The sequence below is a fragment of the Aquarana catesbeiana genome, linkage group LG02 (assembly GCF_042186555.1).
Source record: "Aquarana catesbeiana isolate 2022-GZ linkage group LG02, ASM4218655v1, whole genome shotgun sequence".
Taxonomy (NCBI): domain Eukaryota; kingdom Metazoa; phylum Chordata; class Amphibia; order Anura; family Ranidae; genus Aquarana; species Aquarana catesbeiana.
The window spans coordinates 534,086,376-534,109,048 of NC_133325.1; the positions used below are offsets into that span (position 1 = coordinate 534,086,376).

The 22,673-nt window shown below is 44.0% G+C and overlaps 1 protein-coding gene across 1 annotated transcript in view; it reads left to right on the forward strand.

Moving 5' to 3' along the window:
- Positions 1–1,702: 1,702 nt before the first annotated feature.
- STRIP1 (striatin interacting protein 1) overlaps positions 1,703–22,673 on the forward strand; it is a 614,942-nt gene continuing 593,971 nt past the window's right edge. Inside the window, exon 1 of the mRNA XM_073615854.1 lies at positions 1,703–1,907. Coding sequence (XP_073471955.1) covers positions 1,782–1,907 — 126 coding nt within the window. The 5' untranslated portion in view covers positions 1,703–1,781. The remainder of the gene's footprint in view (positions 1,908–22,673) is intronic.

Consider the following 22,673-nt stretch of genomic DNA (forward strand, 5'->3'; position numbering starts at 1 on the left):
AGTCCTTCTAGTTTTACCTTCCTTGTCCTGTATTGCAAGTGTAATAGCTGGAGGGCTATTTGCCTTGGTTATTAGGGCCAGAATTCTCCTTACTAGCTCTCCTTCCCCAAAGGAAGCCTGCCTCTGAAATAATTTTTTATTTTCTACTTTTTCCAAGGCTAAATTTTTATATTCATCTTGTTTCTTCACCCACTCATCATAACTATCAGGGGTTGGTGACTCCACATACCATAATTCCACCTCTTCTCTCACAATGTCTCCGCTGGCCGCAGACCTCTAGCGGCGGCGGCGAAAATCGAGAACCGGATTTCTCGGGACATTTCCCGGGACACCAAAAATTCGGGAATGGAGTGTAAGTCCCGGGAATGTCCCGGGAAATCCGGGACAGTTGGCAACTATGTGTTAGTAAACTCTTTAAAAAAAAACAACTGGTTCCCCTGTAGGTTTAAACCATAAGCATATCGCATCTAGCGCATTATGGCAGACTTACCTATAAAACAGATCCCTCCAGCAGCATCCTGTCACCACTGACAGTGATTCCATCTTCACTTGGTGTTCCTTACGGGTTTGTGGGCTTTAGCCGCTTGAAAAGCCTAAGGCCCCTTTCACACTGGGGTGGTGGGTTTGTCGGTGGTAAAGTGCCACTATTTTTAGCGGTGCTTTACAGTACATTTCGCTGAGTTATTCGTCCACTAGCGGGGCGCTTTAGCGGCCCAGAAAGGGTTAAAACCACTGCAAAGCGCTGCTGCAGCAGCGCTACGCCGGTGGTATAGCCGCACTGTCCCATTGATTTCAATGGGCATGAGCACTTTAGGAGCGGTGTATACACTGCTCCAAAGATGCTGCTACCAGGACTTTTTTTAGCGTCCTGCCAGCGCACCTTTCCAGTGTGAAAGCCCTCAGACATTGGAGAGACAGCAGTGGCTCTTTTAGGGCGCTATTTTTAGGGCTCTTTCAGGGCACCTGCAAAGCATCCCAGCATGAAAGGGGTCTAACTGCGAGACTTCGTCCTCGCATGCGAGAGCCACGATCGCGCCACAGCAATCTCAATAGATGGCATACTCCAGTGTGCCATTCATTGAGAGCACAGTGCACGTGTTTGCGACATCTGTGGCTGCTACACTTTAGAACATCTCCTAAAAAGTGCACGTTTAAAGATTAAGTTCATTAAACTTGCGAAGGGGGCAGCGGCTACAGCATTGGGAGCATATTCCCAATGCTGTAGCTGCTGCCCGTACCCCATACTATCACTACGGACCGCATCATTCATACAGCTCTGTGTGTGAATGAACCACAAGTCCCGACACCCTTTGCGGCTTGTAGTTCCCAATGAAATACCACGACGCTGTGGAGTGCCGTGCTAGTTCATAGATTCTTCCTGTCAGATTATATCTGCCTGCCCACATGGGATGTACGGGCACACAGATACACTGGCAGATCTGCTGAAGACCTGCGGAGATCGCTGGTGTAATGCTTTACAGGCTCCAAAATAAATAAATAAAATAAATGCATTTCTTTTACCTGCAAATTTTATTTTTTTTTTCTAAAAAGTGAACATATAATAAATATTCACTGTAAGCCTTGTTATAGGCTTACCTTTAAATGTCTTTTTCGGTTTATTTCTAAGTCTTTACAATCCCACAATGAAGGCATGCAGCTTTATTTCCAGCAGACAGTCGCATGAATGTGACGTCTCAAAGGTGCGGTCTGTATAGAGGAAACGTTTACAATCCAGCAAGTCGCTGCGGGAACTCTCGCGATAATTGCTCTCGTCGTAGAAGATGGAGGCTACTGGTTCTCCGAGTATTAACAACAAAATGAGAACCGGTGCGGGCGGAATCGGTGCTGGAAGTCCTCTTCCAGGAAAGGGAAGAGAATATAACCGTAACCAGCGGAAGGATTCGGAGGTGAGCGTGAACAGAATAGCAACATGCTTTCAATCAACCAGGTTGAGTAGATTAAAAAAGTGTCGAAGAAATTATGTATCCAGGCACATTGACGGACAGTATTATTGTTAATCAGGAAAACCGTTCAAGTGATGCCGATAGAACTGTAGCCAAAAATCTATTTCTCTTGATACGAGCCCCAGTGTGCAGCAGGTTTTGGTATGTTGTGCAAGGAATGTCATACTGTGTGAATGTGAAGTAATGTCTTGCCTCTGAAAGCTGGGCTAGAACTATTTCCACTTAGCACTGTCGGGATCACCAAGGCAGGTTTCTGCTTCAAGTTTGAAGTCCAACTCCAGGATAAATTCTGTGTTTTCACTTACCTTAAAGTGGAACTAAACCTAGAATGAATAAAATTGTGAGCAGTTAGCTCTTTATAGTAAATCTGATATGTCTGTAAGGCCCCTTTCACTTTGGGAAGACTGTGGCTGTGATCCGCTTGCATAGCAGGGGATCTCTCCACTGATCCCTGCTGAGTAGGTGGATGACAGGTCCGTGTCGCTCATGCAGAGTTCCGCCGGACCGATGGCGAACACATCCCCATCTGTTTTCGGGGGTTGGATTTGAATGTAGGTGGGTGTAAACGACCATGAGAACTACAAGCTGGCATCCACAAAGGATGTTGATACTTGTAGTTGATTCATTCATAGAACTCTGTAAATGAATAACACAGCTCTGTGAGCAGAGCCACACGCGGCCACGTTCTTTTCAAAAGGTGACAGCTGGTATTGGGGAACTTCTCCCCCCATACTGCTGTCACAAAGGGCTGCAGGAGTGGTAACATGTCACATGTTCCACCCTAAAAATGGGTGGAACATGTAACATGTTCCTGCAGGTTAACTTATCCCTCAACCCTTTCGCTGCCAGCACCGTTTAAAAATTTTTTTTTTTTTTTTTTTGCACATGTTTAAAAAAATAATTTTAGGCCCTAGAGAATAAAATAGTGATAGTTTTAATGTATGTCACATGATATAATCGCAAAGGTCTAGGAAACACCCAAAAAATGCCCTAAAAGCACACTAAGATTATTTTTTAGGGCACAAAAATGCAATAAATTACCCAATTGTTTGGTAAAATATAAAAGATGAGGTTGCACAGAGTAAATGGATATCCAACATGCCAAACTTTAAATTTGTGTGCACCCGTGAAATTGCAACAAATGTCAGTACCCTATATTTTCTATAGACAACGCTTTAAAAGCCTTCTATTGGTCATCCGTTTAGTGTTACAGAGGAAGTCTGGTGCTAGAATTATTGCTCTCACTCTGGCGTGCGTGGCGATATGTAATGTGCATTGCAATCAAGTTGTATGCATAGGCGCTCCGATGCATGCGTTTACATTTGTACGTGCGTGTATGTGGGGGACCTCACAAAAATCCCAAGTGTATGTTGATTGGTTTACCCAAAAGTTATAGTGTCTACAAACTACGGGATAGATTTAGGGACTTTTTTTTAAATGTTTTACTAGTAATGGCAGCGATTTTTTTTTTTTTTTTTTTTTTTTTTTTTTTTTATTGCGGTGGACAAATCTGACACTTTTTGACCAGTGACACCAATACAGTGATCAGTGCTAAAAACAATCCACTATCACTTTATAAATGACACTGGCAGGGAAGGGGTTAACACCAGGCGCGATCAAAGGGTTAAGTGTGTCCCTAGGGGGTGCTTTCTTACTGTGTGGGGGGTGGTCTGACTGGGGAATCACAGAGATCCATGTTCCTGCTTAGCATGTTCTCCACTGACAGAACGGTGATCTGCCTTGTTTACATGGGGAATAATCGTGGGTGGCCGGCCAACAGCGCATCGGCTGGACCCACTGGCTCCCCCTGTGGCCAATCGGCGCGTGCGCGCACCCCTCAGAGGCTCCTGCACGGAGTGAGGTATAGGTACATCGCACCCAGGCTGCCTTGACCCAGTAAATGTGTGGAAGGCGGTCCGGAAGAGGTTAAAAGGTAATTTCGCATTACAAGAATCTGTAAGGTGAACTTAGGTGACCCTCTCTCCATCCGCCCTGGTCCCGCTGTACCTGAGGCCAGGGATCACCCGCTAGAAGACATTGGGTCGCCACTTCACCGGTCCGGAGATTTGAAATCCCTGCGTCTTTATCTCCTAAACGTACCTGGTAAAGGTACGTATAGGAGGCACATGGACGGCACAGACAAATCGGAACCCGCCTAGCCTGCTCTGTCAATGGGGAGAAGAGAAGAAGCCGCAGGAATTTCAAATCCCTCCACCGGTAAAGCGGCGACCTGATGTCTCCTAGCAGGTGCTCGCTGGCCTTAGGTACAGTGGGACCAAGGGGGGATGGGGGTCCAGTGTAAGTTCACATTGCAGATTTTCTGTAAAGGTGTACTTAGACTTTAACTTTTTTCATCACATAGAGGACAAAAAGTCCCCTATTTGATGAATTTTTGATGACAGGTTTTCTTTAATGAAACACCCAGGGTCTAAGAGACTCTGCATGTCTCCTCTGTGCTCTACTGAATGTAATGTAATGCAGATCGCATTGCATTACATTCATTTCCAGCCTTGATCGCCGGAGACACTGACAACGGCGACCCAGAAGTGACATTATACACGTCACTCCCAGGTCAGGAACAAGAAGAGCAGACGTGTGCTCACCTCCCTCCCCTCTACCCGACGACGCCCGCTATTCTGGTCCTGGGCCCCGCAGATGGGCAAGCAGAGCCTGGGATACATAGCGGGGGTGGGAGCATTTTACCAGTGTGAGTCCTGCTGCTTGCTCGCAGCAGGGCTAAATGTAGAAAAAAATCTTATGTGCCCGGCGCCCGGAACTTTTTTTTTTTTTAACACATGAGTGCATATTATTATTATTATTATTATTATTACTATACAGGATTTATATAGCGCCAACAGTTTACGCAGCGCTTTACAACATTAGGGAGGACAGTACAAGTACAATACAATTCAATACAGGAGGAATCAGAGGGCCCTGCTCGTTAGAGCTTACAATCTAGGAGGGAGGGTCAAGTTATACAAAAGGGTAATAGCTGTGGGGGATGAGCTAATGGAGAAAATAGTGCAGTTGTTAGATGGAGGCAGGATAGGCTTCTCTTAAGAGGAAAGTTTTCAGGGATTGCCTAAATGTGGATAAATTTGGAGACAGTCTGACAGATTGGGGTAGGGAATTCCAGAGGATGGGCGAGGCTCGGGAGAAGTCCTGGAGGCGGATATGGGAGGAGGTGATGAGGGAGCTAGAGAGCAGGAGGTCCTGGGAGGAACGGAGAGGGCAATTAGGTTGGTATTTTGAGACTAGGCTAGTGATGTAGCTGGGGGCAGAGTTGTGGATGGCTTTGTAACTTATTGTTAGTATTTTGAATTTAATTTGTTGGGCGGGTGGCAGCCAATGGAGGGATTGGCAGAGGGGGGTAGCAGACACTGAGCGATTTGTAAGGTGGATGAGTCTGGCTGCAGCATTCATGATGGACTGAAGGGGGGATAGTCTATTTAAAGGTAAGCCAATGAGGAGGGAGTTGCAGTAGTCGAGGCGAGAGATAACCAGGGAGTGAATCAGGAGCTTTGTGGTTTCGTTGGTTAGAAAGGGACGTAGTTTAGAGATGTTGCGGAGGTTGAGGCGGCAAGCTTTGGAAAGTGATTGGATGTGGGGCCGAAAGGAGAGTTCAGAATCCAGCATAACACCTAGTACCCTGACATGTGGGGATGGGTGGATGGTCGTGCCATTGCTCTTGACAGACAAGTCAGGGGAAGAGGCACGTGAGGGAGGAAATATTTTATAAGCTCGGTTTTGGACAAGTTGAGTTTGAGGAAGTGGTGTGACATCCATACAGATATGTCGGTTAGTAAGTTAGTGATGCGTGAGGAGGCTGATGGAGTGAGTTGAGGGGTGGAGAGATAGATTTGTGTGCCGTCAGCGTAGAAATGATATTTAAAGCCGTGAGAGGCTATCAGCTGACCCAGGGAAGAGGTGTAGATTGAAAATAAAAGAGGTCCAAGAACAGAACCTTGGGGGACCCCGGCAGAGAAGGGAAGAGGAGTGGAGGAAGTAGAATTGTAAGTGACACTGAAGGTGCGTTGGGATAGGTAGGATGATAGCCATTGAAGAGCACAGTCACGGAGACCGAGGGAGTAAAGTTTTTTGAGGAGGAGGAGGTGGTCAACCGTGTCAAAGGCAGCTGAAAAATCCAGAAGTAGGAGTACAGCATAGTGTCCGTTGGTTTTTGTAGTTAGTAGGTCATTTGTGAGTTTTAAAAGAGCAGTTTCTGTGGAGTGTTGAGGGTGAAATCCAGATTGAAGGGGATCAAGAAGGTTGTTTTTTATGAGGTGGTCACTCAGTTGGTTGTAAACCAGGCGTTTAAGGAGTTTAGAGGAAAAGGGGAGCAAGGAGATAGGGCGTAGGTTGTTAAGATTGGTAGGGTCCAAGGACGGCTTTTTAAGTATGTGGGTGACCAGTGCATGTTTTAGAGCATTGGGGAAGACGCCAGAGGTGAGGGAGAGATTGAAGATGTGGGTTAGACAGTGTAGGATGGAGTCATAGGGCGACCGTAGCATATGAGAGGGACTAGGGTCCAGGGGACAGGTGGTTAGGTGGGCGATAGAAAGGAGTTTAGCAACTTCGTCTGTAGTAGCAGATTTGAATAGGGGGAGTGTCAGTTGTACCTGTTGACATTGGGATCTTAGCTGGGGGAGATACCTGTAGAGCAGAGATTTCATAGCGGATTGTATCAATCTTGTTTTTGAAGTGATTAGCGATCTCCTGGGCAGTGAGTGAGTCAGTGGGTGGAGGCGGTGGAGGACAAAGTAGAGAGTTGAAGGTAGAGAAGAGTTTACGGGGACTAGATGAGAAGGTGTTAATAAGAGCTGTAAAATAAGTTTGCTTGGCAGTGTGGAGGAGAGAATAGTATTTTTGGAGGGCAGATTTGTATTGGTTGAAGTCTTTGAGAGACTTAGTCTTGTGCCACAGACGCTCAAGAGCGGGACTACGTTTTTTGAGAATTTTAGTGTCATCTGTTTGCCAGGGTTGTAGGGGTCGAGGCCTGATTCTGCGTGTAGTGAGGGGAGCGAGCTTGTAGAGGGTGGAGGACAGGGATTTATTGTAGATGGACATGGCTTGGTTGGGGCAGGACAGAGGAGAGATTTTGTCATAGAGGTGGTCAGTAGCAGAATAGAGGAGAGAGGAGTTGAAGTTGCGAAAATTTCTATGGGTGATGGTTAGGCGATTGGAGGGAAAGGTGGTGGAAGACAGGGGGAGGGAGAAACTAATAAGGTGATGGTCGGAGAGAGGAAAAGGATTGTTTGAGAAGTTGCATGGAGTGCATAGGTAGGAGAATACAAGGTCAAGGGTGTTGCCATCAGAGTGATTAGAAGCCTGTACCCATTGTTTTATGTCAAATGAAGAGGTTAGACTAAGAAGTTTAGAAGTAGCAGGAGTGTTTGTATAAGCAGGGATGTTGAAATCACCGAGAAGGATTGTGGGAATTTCTGAAGAGAGGAAGTAGGGTAGCCAGGCAGAAAACTCATCAAGGAAAGTTGATAATGGTCCAGGGGGCCGGTAGATCACAGTAATTCTTAGGGAAGTAGGAGAGAATAGACGTATACAGTGGGCTTCAAATGATGAGAGAGAAAAAGAGGGAGGAGAGTGAATAACCTGGAAGGTGCATTGGGGGCATAGGAGGAATCCCACTCCACCTCCCTTGTGTCCATTAGGCCTAGGGGAGTGAGTCCAGTGAAGACCACCCTGGGATAGGGAAGCAGGAGAAGTGGTGTCATGTTCGTGGAGCCAGGTTTCGGTGAGAGCAAGTAGATTGAAGGAATTAGTGACATAGAGGTCGTGAACAGCAGTGAGTTTGTTGCAGACAGAGCGGGCGTTCCAGAGGGCGCAGGAGAGATGGAGGCTGGTGTTGGGAAGAAGAGGAATGGAGACTAAATTGCGTAGATTGCGACTACTGCCAGAGGGTGTAGGGTGATGGGTGTGTTGGGCACAGTTAAATAAGGGAGGCCCAGGGTTTTGGGAAATATCTCCAGGGGTTAGGAGAAGCAGAAGAGTAAGGGAGGTAATATGAGAATATGATTTGTATGAGGGGACATGCTTCAGTGTCCTGGGGGGTTTGTTAGCAAGTGGGCTTAGAGTTAGAAGGAGGTAATGAGTGCAGTAATAGGGGGAGAGGATAAGTGAGGGTGATATGTACAAATTGTGGGGTGGAGCAGAGGGGTGAAGAAAAGAAAGTTTGAGGAGAGAGGCAGCAGTTGTGAAAAGGAGGAGAGGTAAAGAAAGCATGTTTCAGAGAGGAAGGTGAGATAATTTGGAATAGAGGTCCTCTGCTGTCTGTTGTAGTTTGCTTTGTGCAAATCGCTGAAATGCAAGAGCAGAAGTGCCACTTATTTAAAGAACCCCACTTCTTTGGAAGAACCCCTGTATGTGTTCCCCCGTAAAGAAGGCCGTGTTTTTATACTGTGTGTTGGGTGTGGATAGAATCTGGCAATTAATCGATTAAGAGGGCATATTAGGAACACAGCTAGCAGGGCATAACTTTCACACCACAATCAAACTGCTAGGGGACTAAAAGGCCAAAATTGTAAAGATAAGGGAACCCATAATTTAGGTAAGACTTAATGGCTAAATAAACATTGAAATAATGTGAGCATGGCTGCAGATGGAGTTGAAACAGTGGTGACAAACAGATTTATCAAATATGCATTTGAGCAGTCAGTCAATGTTCAGTTTAAAAGGTATGTGGAGGTATAAATGCAGGTTTACCTGTGAAGAAAATGTTCAGATGAATGGTGCAAGAGCAGAAGTGCCACTTATTTAAGAACCCCATTTCTTCTTGTGCAGCCCCCTGTATGAATTTCATTGGTATAAGCAACCACTTTTACTGAATGAAACTAGTTGAGTGTCATTGTTATGATTAGCTATTATTGGCCAAAGCTAATCACATCGTACAGATGCCCTATGATGGGCCTGTCTGTACCATGTGTTCACTGTGACCAATCACAGCTAGCAACACAATTGTATACGATGGATGGCATGACCGGAAGCCATCCATTGTTTACAATTGTCATGTGATGTGCTGTGATTGGTCACACCGATCACATGACACTGGCAGTGGGCCAGTGCAGTGATCAGTCATCAGCTGTGTCCGGTGGACACAGCCAGTGAAAAGATTGCTGCCGCTACATAACAGTGTTTCCGCCTGGCCGTCATTTTACTATAGGCCGGGCAGGAAGGGGATAACCATCTTTCCCAAGAGCTTTACAGAGGGTGAGATGAGTAATTTGATTTCAGGGGCTTGAAGCAGTGTTTCTCAATTCCAGTCCTCAAGGCGCACCAACAGGTTATGTTTTCAGGCTGTCCATTATTTTGCAAAGGTGATTTGATCAGTTTCACTGCATTAGTAATTACCACAGCTGTTTCATCGGAGGGAAATCCTGAAAACATGGCCTGTTGGTCACGATCCAGTTCTGAGGACTGGAATTGACAAACACTGCTTGAAGCTTTTGTTTAACTGTCTACTGGCATTTTTTTTTTTATATTCATTGTGGGTATGCAGTATGAAAAAGCTTGAAGCCTGACTGAGAAAATATGCCAGCTTAGTGCTCCACTTCTGAAGGGATGCTTCTGCCACTTTCTTTCACGTTCCAGCTTGGTTTCGCTGTAAAAAATTTGCTGCCTGACCAGTGATAAACCCCCGCTACCTCAGGTTATAGTTCTCAGGTGTTCACGCCCGAGAATGAACCTAAAAAATATCAAAGATGCGCTGGCTCAGGCTTCAGTCAAAGTGGCACCGGCTCAGTCCTCTCCTCCTGTTATCTCACACTCTGTGAAACCCTCTTGGTGTTCTAAGGTAGGGCTGCAACTAACGATTATTTTCATAATCGATTAGCTGGCCGATTGTTTCCATTAATCGGATAATGCCCTTAAAAAAAAAATGTGATGTTTAGTTAATATGTAAAGTTTAAAATAAAAGGCAATGCAGTGGTAAATGTAAATAACCAACTATATGGTTCGGGGGCAAAATCTCTAATCAACTCTGAAAATAACAGACAGAAGAGATATACTGTATATACTATTAGAGGTTGACTCTCGTAAATATCATCAGACTCGGAAATCAAATTTTTTATTCAACCACTTCAATACCAGGCACTTAGGCACCTTCCTGCCCAAGCCAATTTTCAGCTTTCAGTGCTGTCGCAATTTGAATGACAATTGTGCGGTCATACAACACTGTACCCAAACAAATTTTTTATCATTTTGTTCCCACAAATAGAGCTTTCTTTTTTTTTGTTTAATAAATTTTTATTGAATTTTTATGAAAGAAAATAATTACAAAAAGAAACAGTTATGTCACAAACTGGATTCAAACATTAAGGGAAGCAAAGTCAGTTTCAATGCTCGGATATATACAAACAATTTCAAGAAGCCTGAGATACATTAAACAATTCTGTATATTCAGAAAGGAGGATGAGAGTCAATGTATCAATTGGGTAGAAAAGAAGGCTTCTGTCATTATAAACATAGTAATCAAAATGTAAAAACAAGATGAAAAACCTTGCTTCAGGTAGGTAAAAGAGATGTAAAGTAGCGAACAGAAAGCATAAGATGCAGAAAACTTGATAATAGAAGAGAAAATGAAAGGAGAAAAAGGGGGGATAGTAAATAGGATAGGGGGTAAGATGGGAGGGAAGAGGGTGAGGGGGAGTGCTGGCATACATGTGTGAAATGTTGAGTGATCAAAAATTTTTTTTTTTTTTTTATGACAATATATAAGTAGTAAATTTATGAGATCTGTACAATAATATCTTTGTATGTAGAGGTGGACTGAAAATTCACCCAAGGAGCCCAAGTGGCTGAGTGTTTTTCTGAAGTCCCTTTGCTGTTATGGGTAATACTCTCCATGAGTTGAACTTCATCAACCCTCTGCAACCAGGTCTTAATAGGCGGAATTGCCGCTTGGCCCCAGAAGGCGGGTATTAAAGCTTTGGCTGTATTCAAAAGATGAGGAATGAGTGAACGCTTATATGGGCCTATGGAGGCTGCAGAGGCATGAAAAAGGGCAGTCCACGGGTCCATGGGTAAATTGACCTCCGAAATCTGTGAAATCAAGTTGCAGATGGCCATCCAGTAGGGGTGAATGAGTGGGCAAAACCACCAGATATGTGCATGTGTGGCTTCGTTCCCACAGTTCCTCCAGCACAATGGGGAGCTGGCGGGGAACATTTGGTGAAGTCTAACGGGGGTATAATGCCACCTAGTGAGTAGTTTATAATTGACCTCTGCCATCTTAGAAGCTAGGGAGGAGGTGTGGGCCAATTGTAAGATCCTATCCCTTAGATTGTCTGAGATGGGAGAACCCAGATCAGCTTCCCATTTTGCTAAAAAGGGTGGAAACTCAGGATTTTGAAGGGCAATAATAGCTCTATAAAATAGAGAAATACTATGTAAGGGAGGATCTTTTGGGTAGAATATATCTTCTATTCGATTTAGATCTTGTGAACCTCTAAGCGGATGAGGGAGAGAGCTTAAGAAACATTGTAGTTGATAGTATCTCCATTTGTCTAGAAATGAGGCAGGTTTGGGGTCAATGATCAAATGTAATGGTTTAAGTGTATTGCCACGTAGGACGTGATGTAGTAAGAGAGGTTCTCTGGGTCTCCAAGCTTGGAAACCGGGATCTAGTAAACCTGGTAGGAAATATTTGTGATTAAGGAGAGGTGTTAAAGGAGAGTTATAACCCCATGAGAGTTTTTTATGTAGGGCGTCCCATATAGCTAATGAGGATATAGTGAGTGTTGAGGTGGAACGGTCAAGATTCCTGTAGGGGCGGGGTATCCAAGGAACTACCGAGAGGTCAGCGCCGCTCAAAAGGTATTCAAGTTGGACCCATAATTTTGAATCAAGAGCATACTTCCAGTCAGCTATCCTAGAAAGTACAGCTGCTTGATAATACGCCTTAAAATTAGGTAGTGCCAGTCCCCCAGATATCTTGGAGCGAAATAGTATCTCTCTAGATATCCTGGGGTGACCGTTCCTCCAAATAAAACGGGAGATCATGGTTTGCAAAATAGTGAAGAACCCCACTGGGACCCCTAGTGGGAGCATTTGGAAAAGAAAGAGTATACGGGGCAATATATTCATTTTAATAATATTTACTTTTCCTAGCCAGGTATGAGACAGACTGGACCATTTTCGTAGATCTTCCCTAATCCTGTTAAGCAATGGAATGTAGTTGTGTCGGAAAAGGGAGTGAAGGTTGGGAGTGAGGTAAATTCCTAGATATTTCATATGTTTTGGTTCCCATCTAAAGGGGAAGAGAGGTTTCAGGGAAGACACCTCGGACTGGGAGAGGTTAATGTTTAAAATTTCCGATTTTGATAAGTTTATTTTGAAATTAGAGATTGATTGAAAGATGGAAAATGCTGACATTAGGTTAGGTATGGAGATGCGGGGTTGTTGAATAAAAAATAATATGTCATCAGCATATGCTGCGTATTTATGCGAACTTTTACCAACTCGAATACCTTGAATATCATCATTGTTCCTAATTGTCGCTAGAAAAGGTTCCAAGGCAATGGCAAAAAGGAGGGGGGACAGGGGGCATCCCTGTCTTGTACCATTATGTAGAGCAAAAGAATCACTCAACGTCCCGTTGATTCTGATTTGTGCTGTGGGGTTAGAGTAGAGGGATAAGATACGGTAGAACATCTTAGGGCCCAGTCCAAAATGTCTCAATGTCATTCTAAGATAGTCCCAGTCCACCCTATCAAACGCTTTTTCAGCATCAGTGGAAAGGAGTAGGGTGGGCTGGGCGCCTCTCCGAACATACTGAATTAGGGAAATCGCTCTGAGGGAATTGTCTTTTGCTTCTCTATTGGGAATGAAGCCTGATTGGTCTTTGGAGATCCAGTTGGGCAAGAGGGGGAGTAGGCGATTCGCCATTACCTTGGCAAATAATTTGATATCTGTATTTATTAATGAAATTGGCCTATAACTATTACAGAGGGTAGGGTCTTTATCAGGTTTAGGGATGACAGTAATGTGAGTGGAGAGGGATTCTGGGCGTAAGCCTGAGGATTGGGAAACTGAATTTGCATAAGCTGTAAGACGGGGAAGCAGGATGTCACTGAATGTCTTGTAGTATAGAATAGTGAACCCGTCTGGGCCGGGTGCTTTTCCGGAGGGAGTGGACTTCAAAGCAGCCTGGAATTCCTCTACCGAGAAGTCTGCCTCTAGTTCTTTAAAGATAGATGCAGGTAGTTTAGGTAGTTTAGCTTCTTTTAAGTAGGAGAGCATGCGTCTACGTCTCTCTTCTTGAGGTAAGGAGGATAAGTCATTTTTGACATTATAGAGATCTGCATAAAACTCCTTGAAAGCCTTGGCAATGTCTGGGGTTGCATGCGCGAGCTCTCCTGATTGTAGTTTAATTTTGGGAATAAAGGACTGCGTTTGTTTAGCTTTTAATGACCTAGCCAATAACCTACTTGGTTTGTTTCCCCATTCATAGTATTTTTGTGATAGGCGTTGGAATTTTCTCTTAGTGTCTAAGTTAAGAAGAGATTTTAATTCCTCTCGTTTAAATGTGAGTGATTGGAGATGTTCATTATGGAGAGACAGTTTATGTTGCTTATCAAGAGCGGCTATTTGTTGTAGGACCTGCTCGAGTCGCTGACCATGCTCTCTTTTCAATCTAGCACCAAGTTCAATGAACCGACCTCTAATAGTGACCTTATGAGCTTCCCAAACAATGGAGGGGGAAGTATCAGAGGGTTTGTTTTCCTTGAAATATTGTGAAAGATGAGAGGACATTATGGAAACCTCGGCTTCATTAGTAAGAAGGGAATCGTTGAGTTTCCAGTTATTAGTGCGGCGTGCTAGGGAGGGCATGGACAGCGTCATCGAAACAGGTGCATGATCCGAGATAGTTGCGGTGCCTATGTGGGCAGACTGTAAGAGGGGGAGGTGAAAGTGATCTAGAAATATATTGTCAATTCTGGAGTATGAATGATGTGTTGTGGAGAAGTGTGAGAAGTCTCTTTCTCTGGGATGAAGGAGGCGCCAGACATCCATAAGTTGGAGGTCTAAGAGTCTTCTTTTAATAAATTTCAGGCGTTTAAAAGAGATATTAGATCTTCCTTGGGACGTGTCTAGTGCAGGATCTAGGGACATGTTGATATCACCTGCTAATATAGTAAGACCTTTGGCAAATTGTGACAATTTGGTTAGGATTTTTGATAAAAAGGTAGGTTGATTTTGGTTTGGGCAATAGACGTTTGCTAGAGTACATTGGGTATTACCGATGAAACCCTGGAGGAAAAGAAAGCGGCCTGAATCATCTGCTAGCATGTCAGATAAACGAAAGGATATGCTTCTGCTAAACCCAATGGCCACTCCCTTAGCTTTGTTAGTGTCAGATAAACTGTAGTACCATTGCGGAAAAAGAGGTGAGGTCAGTTTAACCGATGTTGTATGAGTTAGATGTGTTTCCTGAAGAAAAACAATAGAACAAGCGGCTTGTTTTAGTTCACGAAATGTTTGGTGCCGTTTAGCAGCGACATTAAGACCTCTAACATTATATGATAGGAGTTTCAATGTAGTCATTGTTACATCTAGGTAGAATACTTCAATCTATGCTTCCATGTATGCCAGCAGGGGAGAGGGAGAGGGGGGGGAAGGAGGAAGAAGAGAAAGTTAGGTAAGGAATAGAAAAAAAGAGAAGGGAGGAAGAGTGAGCTGATAGAAAAATCATATACATGAATTAAAGAACTTTTGGGAAACGCATGAATAACACGCAGAAATCTGCAGTGGTCCCATTGGGGAAAGAGAGAGCGAGCGGCCATCCCAAACCTTAAACAGGGATTGGGTAAAATAACTGTTAAGGTCGCACGCCCCCGTCAACCCCAGAAGGAGGGGGGGGACTAGGTTGTGTTGTCGGGGAGGAGCAATATAAGAGACGTGCCCCAACAACGTTCGGCCTATATCATATAATCAACTTGTAATTAAAAATAGACAAAATTAGTTCCAGCTAAATAAAAATAAGGGGTCATGTAGGTAGAAACATTAATCAACTTAAACCTTAAGATACCTACTGAGCAGCATAAATTGTAGACCAATACTGATGTAACAACAGACCAACAAAAGAACATGAAAGGAGATCAGTGGTCAAACTAAACATAGGTCAGAGTTTACCAAAAATAGTCAGGTAAGTGTACAAAAAATTAACATTTAAAATCTGACTTGGCGTCAATTTTGCTGTAGGAGAGTAAGTCTCTGTACTGGTGAATCGTGGTTGAATGAAAAAAGGGCAAAGGACAAAGTTGCGGAATTCATCCATTCTTTTGTGCAGAGCCCGGTAGAGAGGAGCGACTTGCCTTTGAAGGGGTTTTTCTCCAGACTGAGTCTGTAAGATTCGAGAATTTAGGAATGGAGTTCTGCCAGCCTGGGAGTTCCAAGGGTGGAAGATTAAGAGCTTGCAAAAAGGTTGTAAGTTCCTCCGGGAACCTTAGTGTGTGGGATCGGCCATTTTTTGTGGCAATCAGGCAGGCTGGGAAGCCCCATCTATGTGATCCCGTCTGTGCGCAAGAGGTCAAGAAGCGGTTTTAGAGCTCTGCGACGGTCTAAGGTGTCTTTGGAGATGTCTGGAAATATGGTGATGGTTGCCCCGTGAAAATCTATGTTAGGCAGGCCCCGCATCTTCATCATAATTGCATTTTTATCTTCGAAGTAATGCAGGCGACAGATAACGTCTCTGGGTTGGTCAGGGTTAGTATTGCGGGGTCTCAGAGCCCGGTGTACCCGGTCAAAGCGGAGTGGTGCGGTGACAGGATTACCCATAATGGTGTTGAAAATGCCTCGTATTGATGGTTCTAGGTCACTGTCACCAGTAGCTTCGGGTAGGCCTCTGACCCGTATGTTGTTTCTTCGATTGCGGTTCTCGAGGTCTTCGAGCTTGTATAGGGAGGCCCGTTGAGCAAATGCTAGCTGGGTAACAGTGTCCTGCAGTTCTTTAATGGCTAGAGCTTGGGTGTCCTGCCGTTGCTCCGTCTCCTCCACTCTGACTAAGATGTGGGACATGTCAGTCCTAACTGCAGTTATCTCTTTTTTAATAGATTTTTCCAGGTTATGAAACATGCCTGCAAGTTCTTTTTTAAGACCGCTCATCAGCGTGGTCATTTCGGAGCCAGCAGGGGAACCTGGGTCATCCATGAGATCGGAGCAGTATGAAGAGGCTGGAGAGCTTCCCCTCACAGAGGCAACGTGAGATGAGGGAGAGGCGCTCAGTCTCGAGGTTCGGGCCTGAGTGTCGCGTGCGTTAGACAAATATTGTTGAATAGAGCCTGCAGATATTGAATTAGACAGTGACCTTTTGCCAGATCTTTTACCTGCTGCGGAACGTGATTTAGCTGATTTGGAAGGCATAACTGGAACTGTTAGGCCGGTAGTCGTGTGGGGCACCTCTCATCTATACTTGCTCAGTGTCAATCATATTTCCACATACTGTGATTGCTTGTAGAGGTTTACATGAAAAATCAAGGAGAGAAAAAAAATAAAAAAAATTGTAAAAACTTTGCGGATGTTGAAAGTCCCACCTCAGCTATAGATCAAGGGGGGAGCTGATTGAAGCAAAATCTAGATGAATAGGTGCATTGTTTGTATTAAGCAAGTGAAGACACAGATGTAAGTAGGGAGTATTTGGAGTACAAAGATGGCCGCCGACCTCCGTGGGTAGGCCGGAGCCTCGGACTTTCCTGACAGGTTAAGCCGGCCGGGTGAGCACCGATGGCGCGGAGGCCTCGGGTGGCTTCTTATGGGCCCAGAAACAAGATTTCCCTCTGGTGGGGGGCCGACCGAGAGGTGAATGTTAGATGGAGGAGTATCAGGTACTCACCGCTGTGTAGAAGGCTAGATAGGACAGAGCGGTAGGCCGCGGGATGGCGTCGGACCCCCGGAGGTCGGTGTGTCAGTATGGAGGGATCTCCGGATGGAGGGTTCTGGGGTGGAAGAATCCTAAGTGCGGGCAGGATGCAGTGTAGGAGCTTCTCGGGGGTCTCCGGTCCGGGGCGACGGAGAACGGGAGGCTCCGGGTGTCAGGTAAGGCCCAAGATGGCGGCGGGTGTCCGAGGCTCGGACTGAGTTGTAGGCCCCGAGCCGCTTCCAGGGGTCAAAAAGGGCCAAAAAGGTTAAATATTCCCCAGGAGTCGTAGCCAGAAGTGTCCAGACACCCCTGAGGTGTGTAGGTAGCCACGATGGGTTGAGGAGGGGTATGGATGGCTTTGGATGCGGATAGCCTAGACAGAGCAAAGGTAAAATACGTCCTCCCTGTTGAACATCCGGACACGCCCCTCTGAATAGAGCTTTCTTTTAGTGGTATTTGATCACTTCTGTGGTTTTTATTTTTTGTGCAACAAATAAAAAAAGACCGAAAATTTTGAAAAAAAAAAACAAGTTTTTCTTTGTTTCTGTTAAAAATTTTTGTAAATTAGTACGTTTTATTCTTCAATGACGGGCACTGATAAGGCGGCACTGAGGCGGCACCAATGAGGTGGCACTGATAGGCGGCACTTATGGATGGCACTGATGGGCACTTATGGGTGGCACTGATGGGTACTGAAAGGTGGGCACGGATGGGCACTGACGACATTGATGGGTGGCATTGCTGGGCATCACTGATTTAAAATGGTGCCAGTCAGTGCCCATTTGTGGGCAGTGATTGGCACAGATTTGGCACATGTGGATGGCCATGGGGTACATACCTGGCCATCCACATGTTGCCCGGCTCGCTGGTGGTCCTGGCGGCTTCCCTGGTGGTGTAGTGCGGGCATCCGAGGGGGGCTGCGTTGATAAACAATCAGTGCAGACCCCCCCCTGTCAGGAGAGCCGCCGATCGGCTCTCCTCTACTCGCGTCTGTCAGACACGAGTGAGGGAAAGCCGATCAAAGGCTCTTCCTATTGTCATCGTGATCAGCCATGATTGGACACGGCTGCTCACGTGGTAAAGAGCCTCCGCCAGTCAGGATATGACCCCCAGTCAGGATAACTGAACCACCGCCCGGCCGTCAATCTGCTATAGGCCGGGCAGGAAGTGGTTAAAGAAAAAAAAAAAAAAGGAAAGACTGTTTTGCAGATTTTCAGACAGAGAACTGTTATATATTATGTATGACAGACTCCCTTGTCATAGGCAGGTGGCTTGACAAAAGCTACCTGTGCCTGCTGGTTATACAAAAACAATGTCTTCCTTCAAAAAAATTTCAGACTGTATGTGGTTTTCGTTCAGAAATTACATCCATGTTAAAAGCAAGTGAAATTTTTAAACAAAATTCTTTCATTTTTCGCATGCATATTCTCGTCCGAAAATCGATACGTGCATGGCCAACATAAGGCTAAGTTCACACCTATGCAGTTTGCTTTTGATACGTTTCTGCAGTGCTTTTTGCTGTGTGTTTTGGGTTTTTGCACATGCAATTTTGCTGCGATTTTGCGTTTTGCATTTTTTATGCTTTTTTTTTTTTTTGGTCAATTTGTTGTTGGGCACATTAAAAAAACACAAATCGCGGCAACAACGCACTACATGCTTTTCTGCAGGTTCTCCATTTGAAGTCTATTGAACAAAAAAAAGCACCAGTCTGTAATTGGAAAAAAGTCCTTGACCCTTTCCAAATACGCAGCGGCTGAAAAAAGCATAGATGTGAACGTGTCCTATAGGAAACCATGTTTAAATGAACTGTAGAGCGTTTCTGCAAAAAGCACCAAAAAATGCATAGGTGTGAACCAGGCCTAAGACTTTTAGTAGCTGCAGCATGCTTTTTTTTTTTTTTTTTTTTTTTTTTTATCACCTGTCATAATGGAGTTAAAAAACTAAAATGAGCCCTCTTAGGCCCCTTTCGCACGATCGAACTGTTCAGGTCAGCCTGTCAGTTTTGACGGCGGACCTGAACGGGCGATCCATGTTAGCCTATGGAGCGTCGGATGTCAGCGGAGACATGTCTGCTGACATCCGACCCGGTCCGATCCGCTAAAAGCAGACGGATGGCCCTACGTCCATGCTGTCCGTTTTCGTCCGATCCCTCCATAGGCGGCAGCGGCGACTGACAAGCCCCTCCCCGCTCAGTGAGCAGAGAGGGACCTGTCATCCGCCGGCTTAGCAGAGATCAACGGACTGATCTCCCGCTGAGCCGGCGGACCGAGGCGGGCTCCCTGGAAACGGAGTCTGCCTCGTGTGAAAGGGGCCTTATAGTACAAAAAGAGCAGATATTACTTTGACTGAAACCGTGAAAGTTTCTCTGGCCGATGCCGATATTTAAAAATCGCGGCGGCTGATGGCCGATACGATGCCCCCCCCCCCTTTTTTTTTTTTCCTTCATCTCGTGAAAGCTAACAGTTTAAGTAATAAGAAGTGATACAGAAAATCTCTTAAAGTGGTGTTCCGGCCGAAATTATACTTTTTAAATAAAAATATCCCTATAATACACAAGCTTAATGTATTCTAGTAAAGTTAGTCTGTAAACTAAGGTCTGTTTTGTTAGTTTATAGCAGTAGCTTGTTATTTTATAAACTTACAGCAGGCCGTGGCCATATTAAGTGTGGGCATCTGAAGCCAGACTGTATTTCTTCCTGGATCTCATCCTTGCATGCTCAGTGCAGCACAAGCAGTGTAATAGGTTTCAGGTCAGGTTTCCATAGCAATGGCAGTTTCAGAGGAAGTTTCCACCCCTTCCCAGAAGGCATTGTAAACAGGAAATGATGCGATGGGCCGCGGCCAGGGAGGAGGAAGTGAAAAATGAATACAGCAGATATACAGTAGGTGCTGAGAAAATTTTAAAAATATCCAATTTGTTTACAGTGCACAGTTTAGTGAGGGATGCTGAAGAGTTGTAAAAGTGGGTGGAACTCCACTTTAAATTAAAAATGTATTAAACACAACAAGCTTTGAATCAGTGCACTTGTATGTATAATTTAGATAAAAAAAAAAAAAAAACTATGTATCTTAAATACACAAAAGCAGGTAATCAAAACTTTTGGACAAAAAAAAATGGGCTAACTACTGTTTTTTTTTTTTTTTTTTTTTTTATTCATTAGTGTATTTTTTTAAAAAAAATTGCGTTTGAAAGACCACTGCGCTAATACTGTGTGACATTAAATATTGCAACAACTGCCATTTTATATGCTAAAAAAATATATAATGTTTGGGGATTCTAAGTGATTTTCTAGCAGAAAATACTGGATTTTTACGTGTAAGCAACATGTCAGAAAAGATTGTCTTTTTAAATGGTTAAACTGAGATCTTCTATACACCGGAGTTCATTCTTTTGATAATTAGAAACATTGTATCTCTTTGCTGCTTTTATCAGCAATGTTCTCAGATTTGGCAGGCTGCCCAGATAGGGGACACTCAAGTCGCTCCGACGGGGAAACTTCGAGCAACTTGCAAATTACTTCTTTAATAGAAGTCAATGCAAGTCGCGCTCTGCGGGGTCCTGCTGAGTTGCCCCGCAAGTCCGATCGCCCCTGTGTGAACCCGGCTAGTGCATAAATTAATCAGCCTAATTTGCAGCACAATCGGCCAATGCCGATTAATTAAAAAATGACAAAAATCAGCCGATATATCTATCGACATCTAAGTCAGACATGAACCTATATGAAGGGTGGAATGGAGATATAAATCTTTTAAATTTAAAGTAGTACTAAAAGCTGGGTCTTTTTTTATTTTTTCATGGATATGATCATTTAAAATATAATACACAATACTGGCAAAAGTTTACTTTAGATGCAATTGTAATAATTATAATAATTGTAAATAAGTGCAGCGCTGATATACTGTCTTAGAATAAACCAAGACTGAATATTTGTGCAAGGTGTACACTATATGTGAACCCCTTATATAGAAATAAATGTGATTTGCATACAAAATTAAATGTACATAATATACAAGGCTAGTTGGTGAGAACTGAACTTTAAGATTAAAGGGACATGGCACTCAATGTAATACATGGAGTGACATATCTCTAATCTATACACAGTCAAGTGAATAAAATAAAACAAACACAATGACAATGAAGCAAAAATCCAAAAGTAATTCAGAGTCCATAAATGGATGGGTTTTCATCATTGTGACTTCAAATATGGGGTTGTATAGAAAAGTTGCCGATAGATGATCCACCAGCAATAAGTAAAAGGCTTACCGAAAGGATTGCACTCAAACAGGCGTACGCCTAATGAGTCAGTCAGACTTGTGGTGTGACACACCAGGGGCTAATGGCTTCAACACACACACGACCTCCGGTTAGGGGCATAAACTCCAGTGGTCCCTCACAATGACACTCAAAAAGGATAGCCCTCCAAAAGGTTTGAGATGGAGAGCCAGATGAATAATCTCTCCCGTGTAATGTAGTTATAAGGAAAAGGGCCACATAGTGTGATTCCATTTAAGAAAAAAGGGTATTTATTGTATAAAAACACTCTCACATTTGTGAAGATAAAAAAGCGCTTGGTATAAAATATGACGCAGTGGCATCAGCAGAGCCCGTCCCGACGCATTTTGTCTAATAAGACATCATCTGGTGTGCTGGGGCGACTGCGTTTAAATAGAGTAATATGTCCTCCCCATAACGAGATACAGCTCTGTGGTGTTAATTGGATGTGTTAATATTTACTTCCTGTCACGACCAAAATGGCACGTTAGCCTGCGGTTCAAGCCTCATTTTGAAATGAATGACTTCGGACAGCAGCGGAAATGACATCACCACCCACGGTCACTTGAGTCATTGTACGCCGCTCGAGGTTATGTCTGACCAAGCCTCACAATCAGGTGCCGGAAAGGGAAATCGAGCCTCATTTTCAAAAAACGAGCTTGATTGAAGCAGCGAATAAACCTCCCATATACATGCTCAGACTCTGCAATGAGCCATAATAGCACCGCCCACCCCTTAGCTCTCGATTGTACATAGGACCCAATAAGAAACCGGTACTGCAAACAGAGTCAGCAACATCATATTGTGCTTGTTTTGAGCAAGGTGTGCAATTATGGATTTAAAGAAAGTCAAAAATCAATAATAATCGAACTATAAACTAGTTTTTAGCTATGATTTGATATACACCGCAGAGCTGACCTTCAATCAGGGGTCAATATTTTACAGTGAGATTATAGATAAATGGAACAGTATTATAATGAAATATAAATTAATACAACTGCCGTGTTATACAGAATTTGTGAGAGCATAGTACATAGAAACAACAAACATATAAATAATTCTCCCAGAATTCCCCAAAAATTCTAAAAAGTCAAAAACACCTAGTTTAGGCTCTATTAAGGAAGGCATTAATGTCCCACTCTACATTCAACCCGAATGGAGAGTGGCACAGTAACTTATATATCCAGTACGTTTCTAAACGTGAATTGCCTCTAGTCAACGCTCCACCTCTCTGGGGGGTATAGATCTATCCAATAATAAAAAACTGGGTACCTTTTAGGGTCACGATTGTGATGTTGAAAAGGAAAAAAAATAAAAATAAAAAACTAAATGACCAAGGCACACCAAACAGAGTAAACTACAAAAAAGTTTATTAAGCTATGCAAATCTGAACACAGAAAAAAATAGTACACAACCACCCCTAAAAGACATATATGGTGGGAATACCGGTAGGGGATCCCACCAATCTGTACCCTCCCTGTAAACAGTATATAATCCCTCTTAGAAAAGCGAGGAAGCCTGCAAGTGGGGGAGGTTCCTCCCTACCCCAATAGATAGCACACCCCTT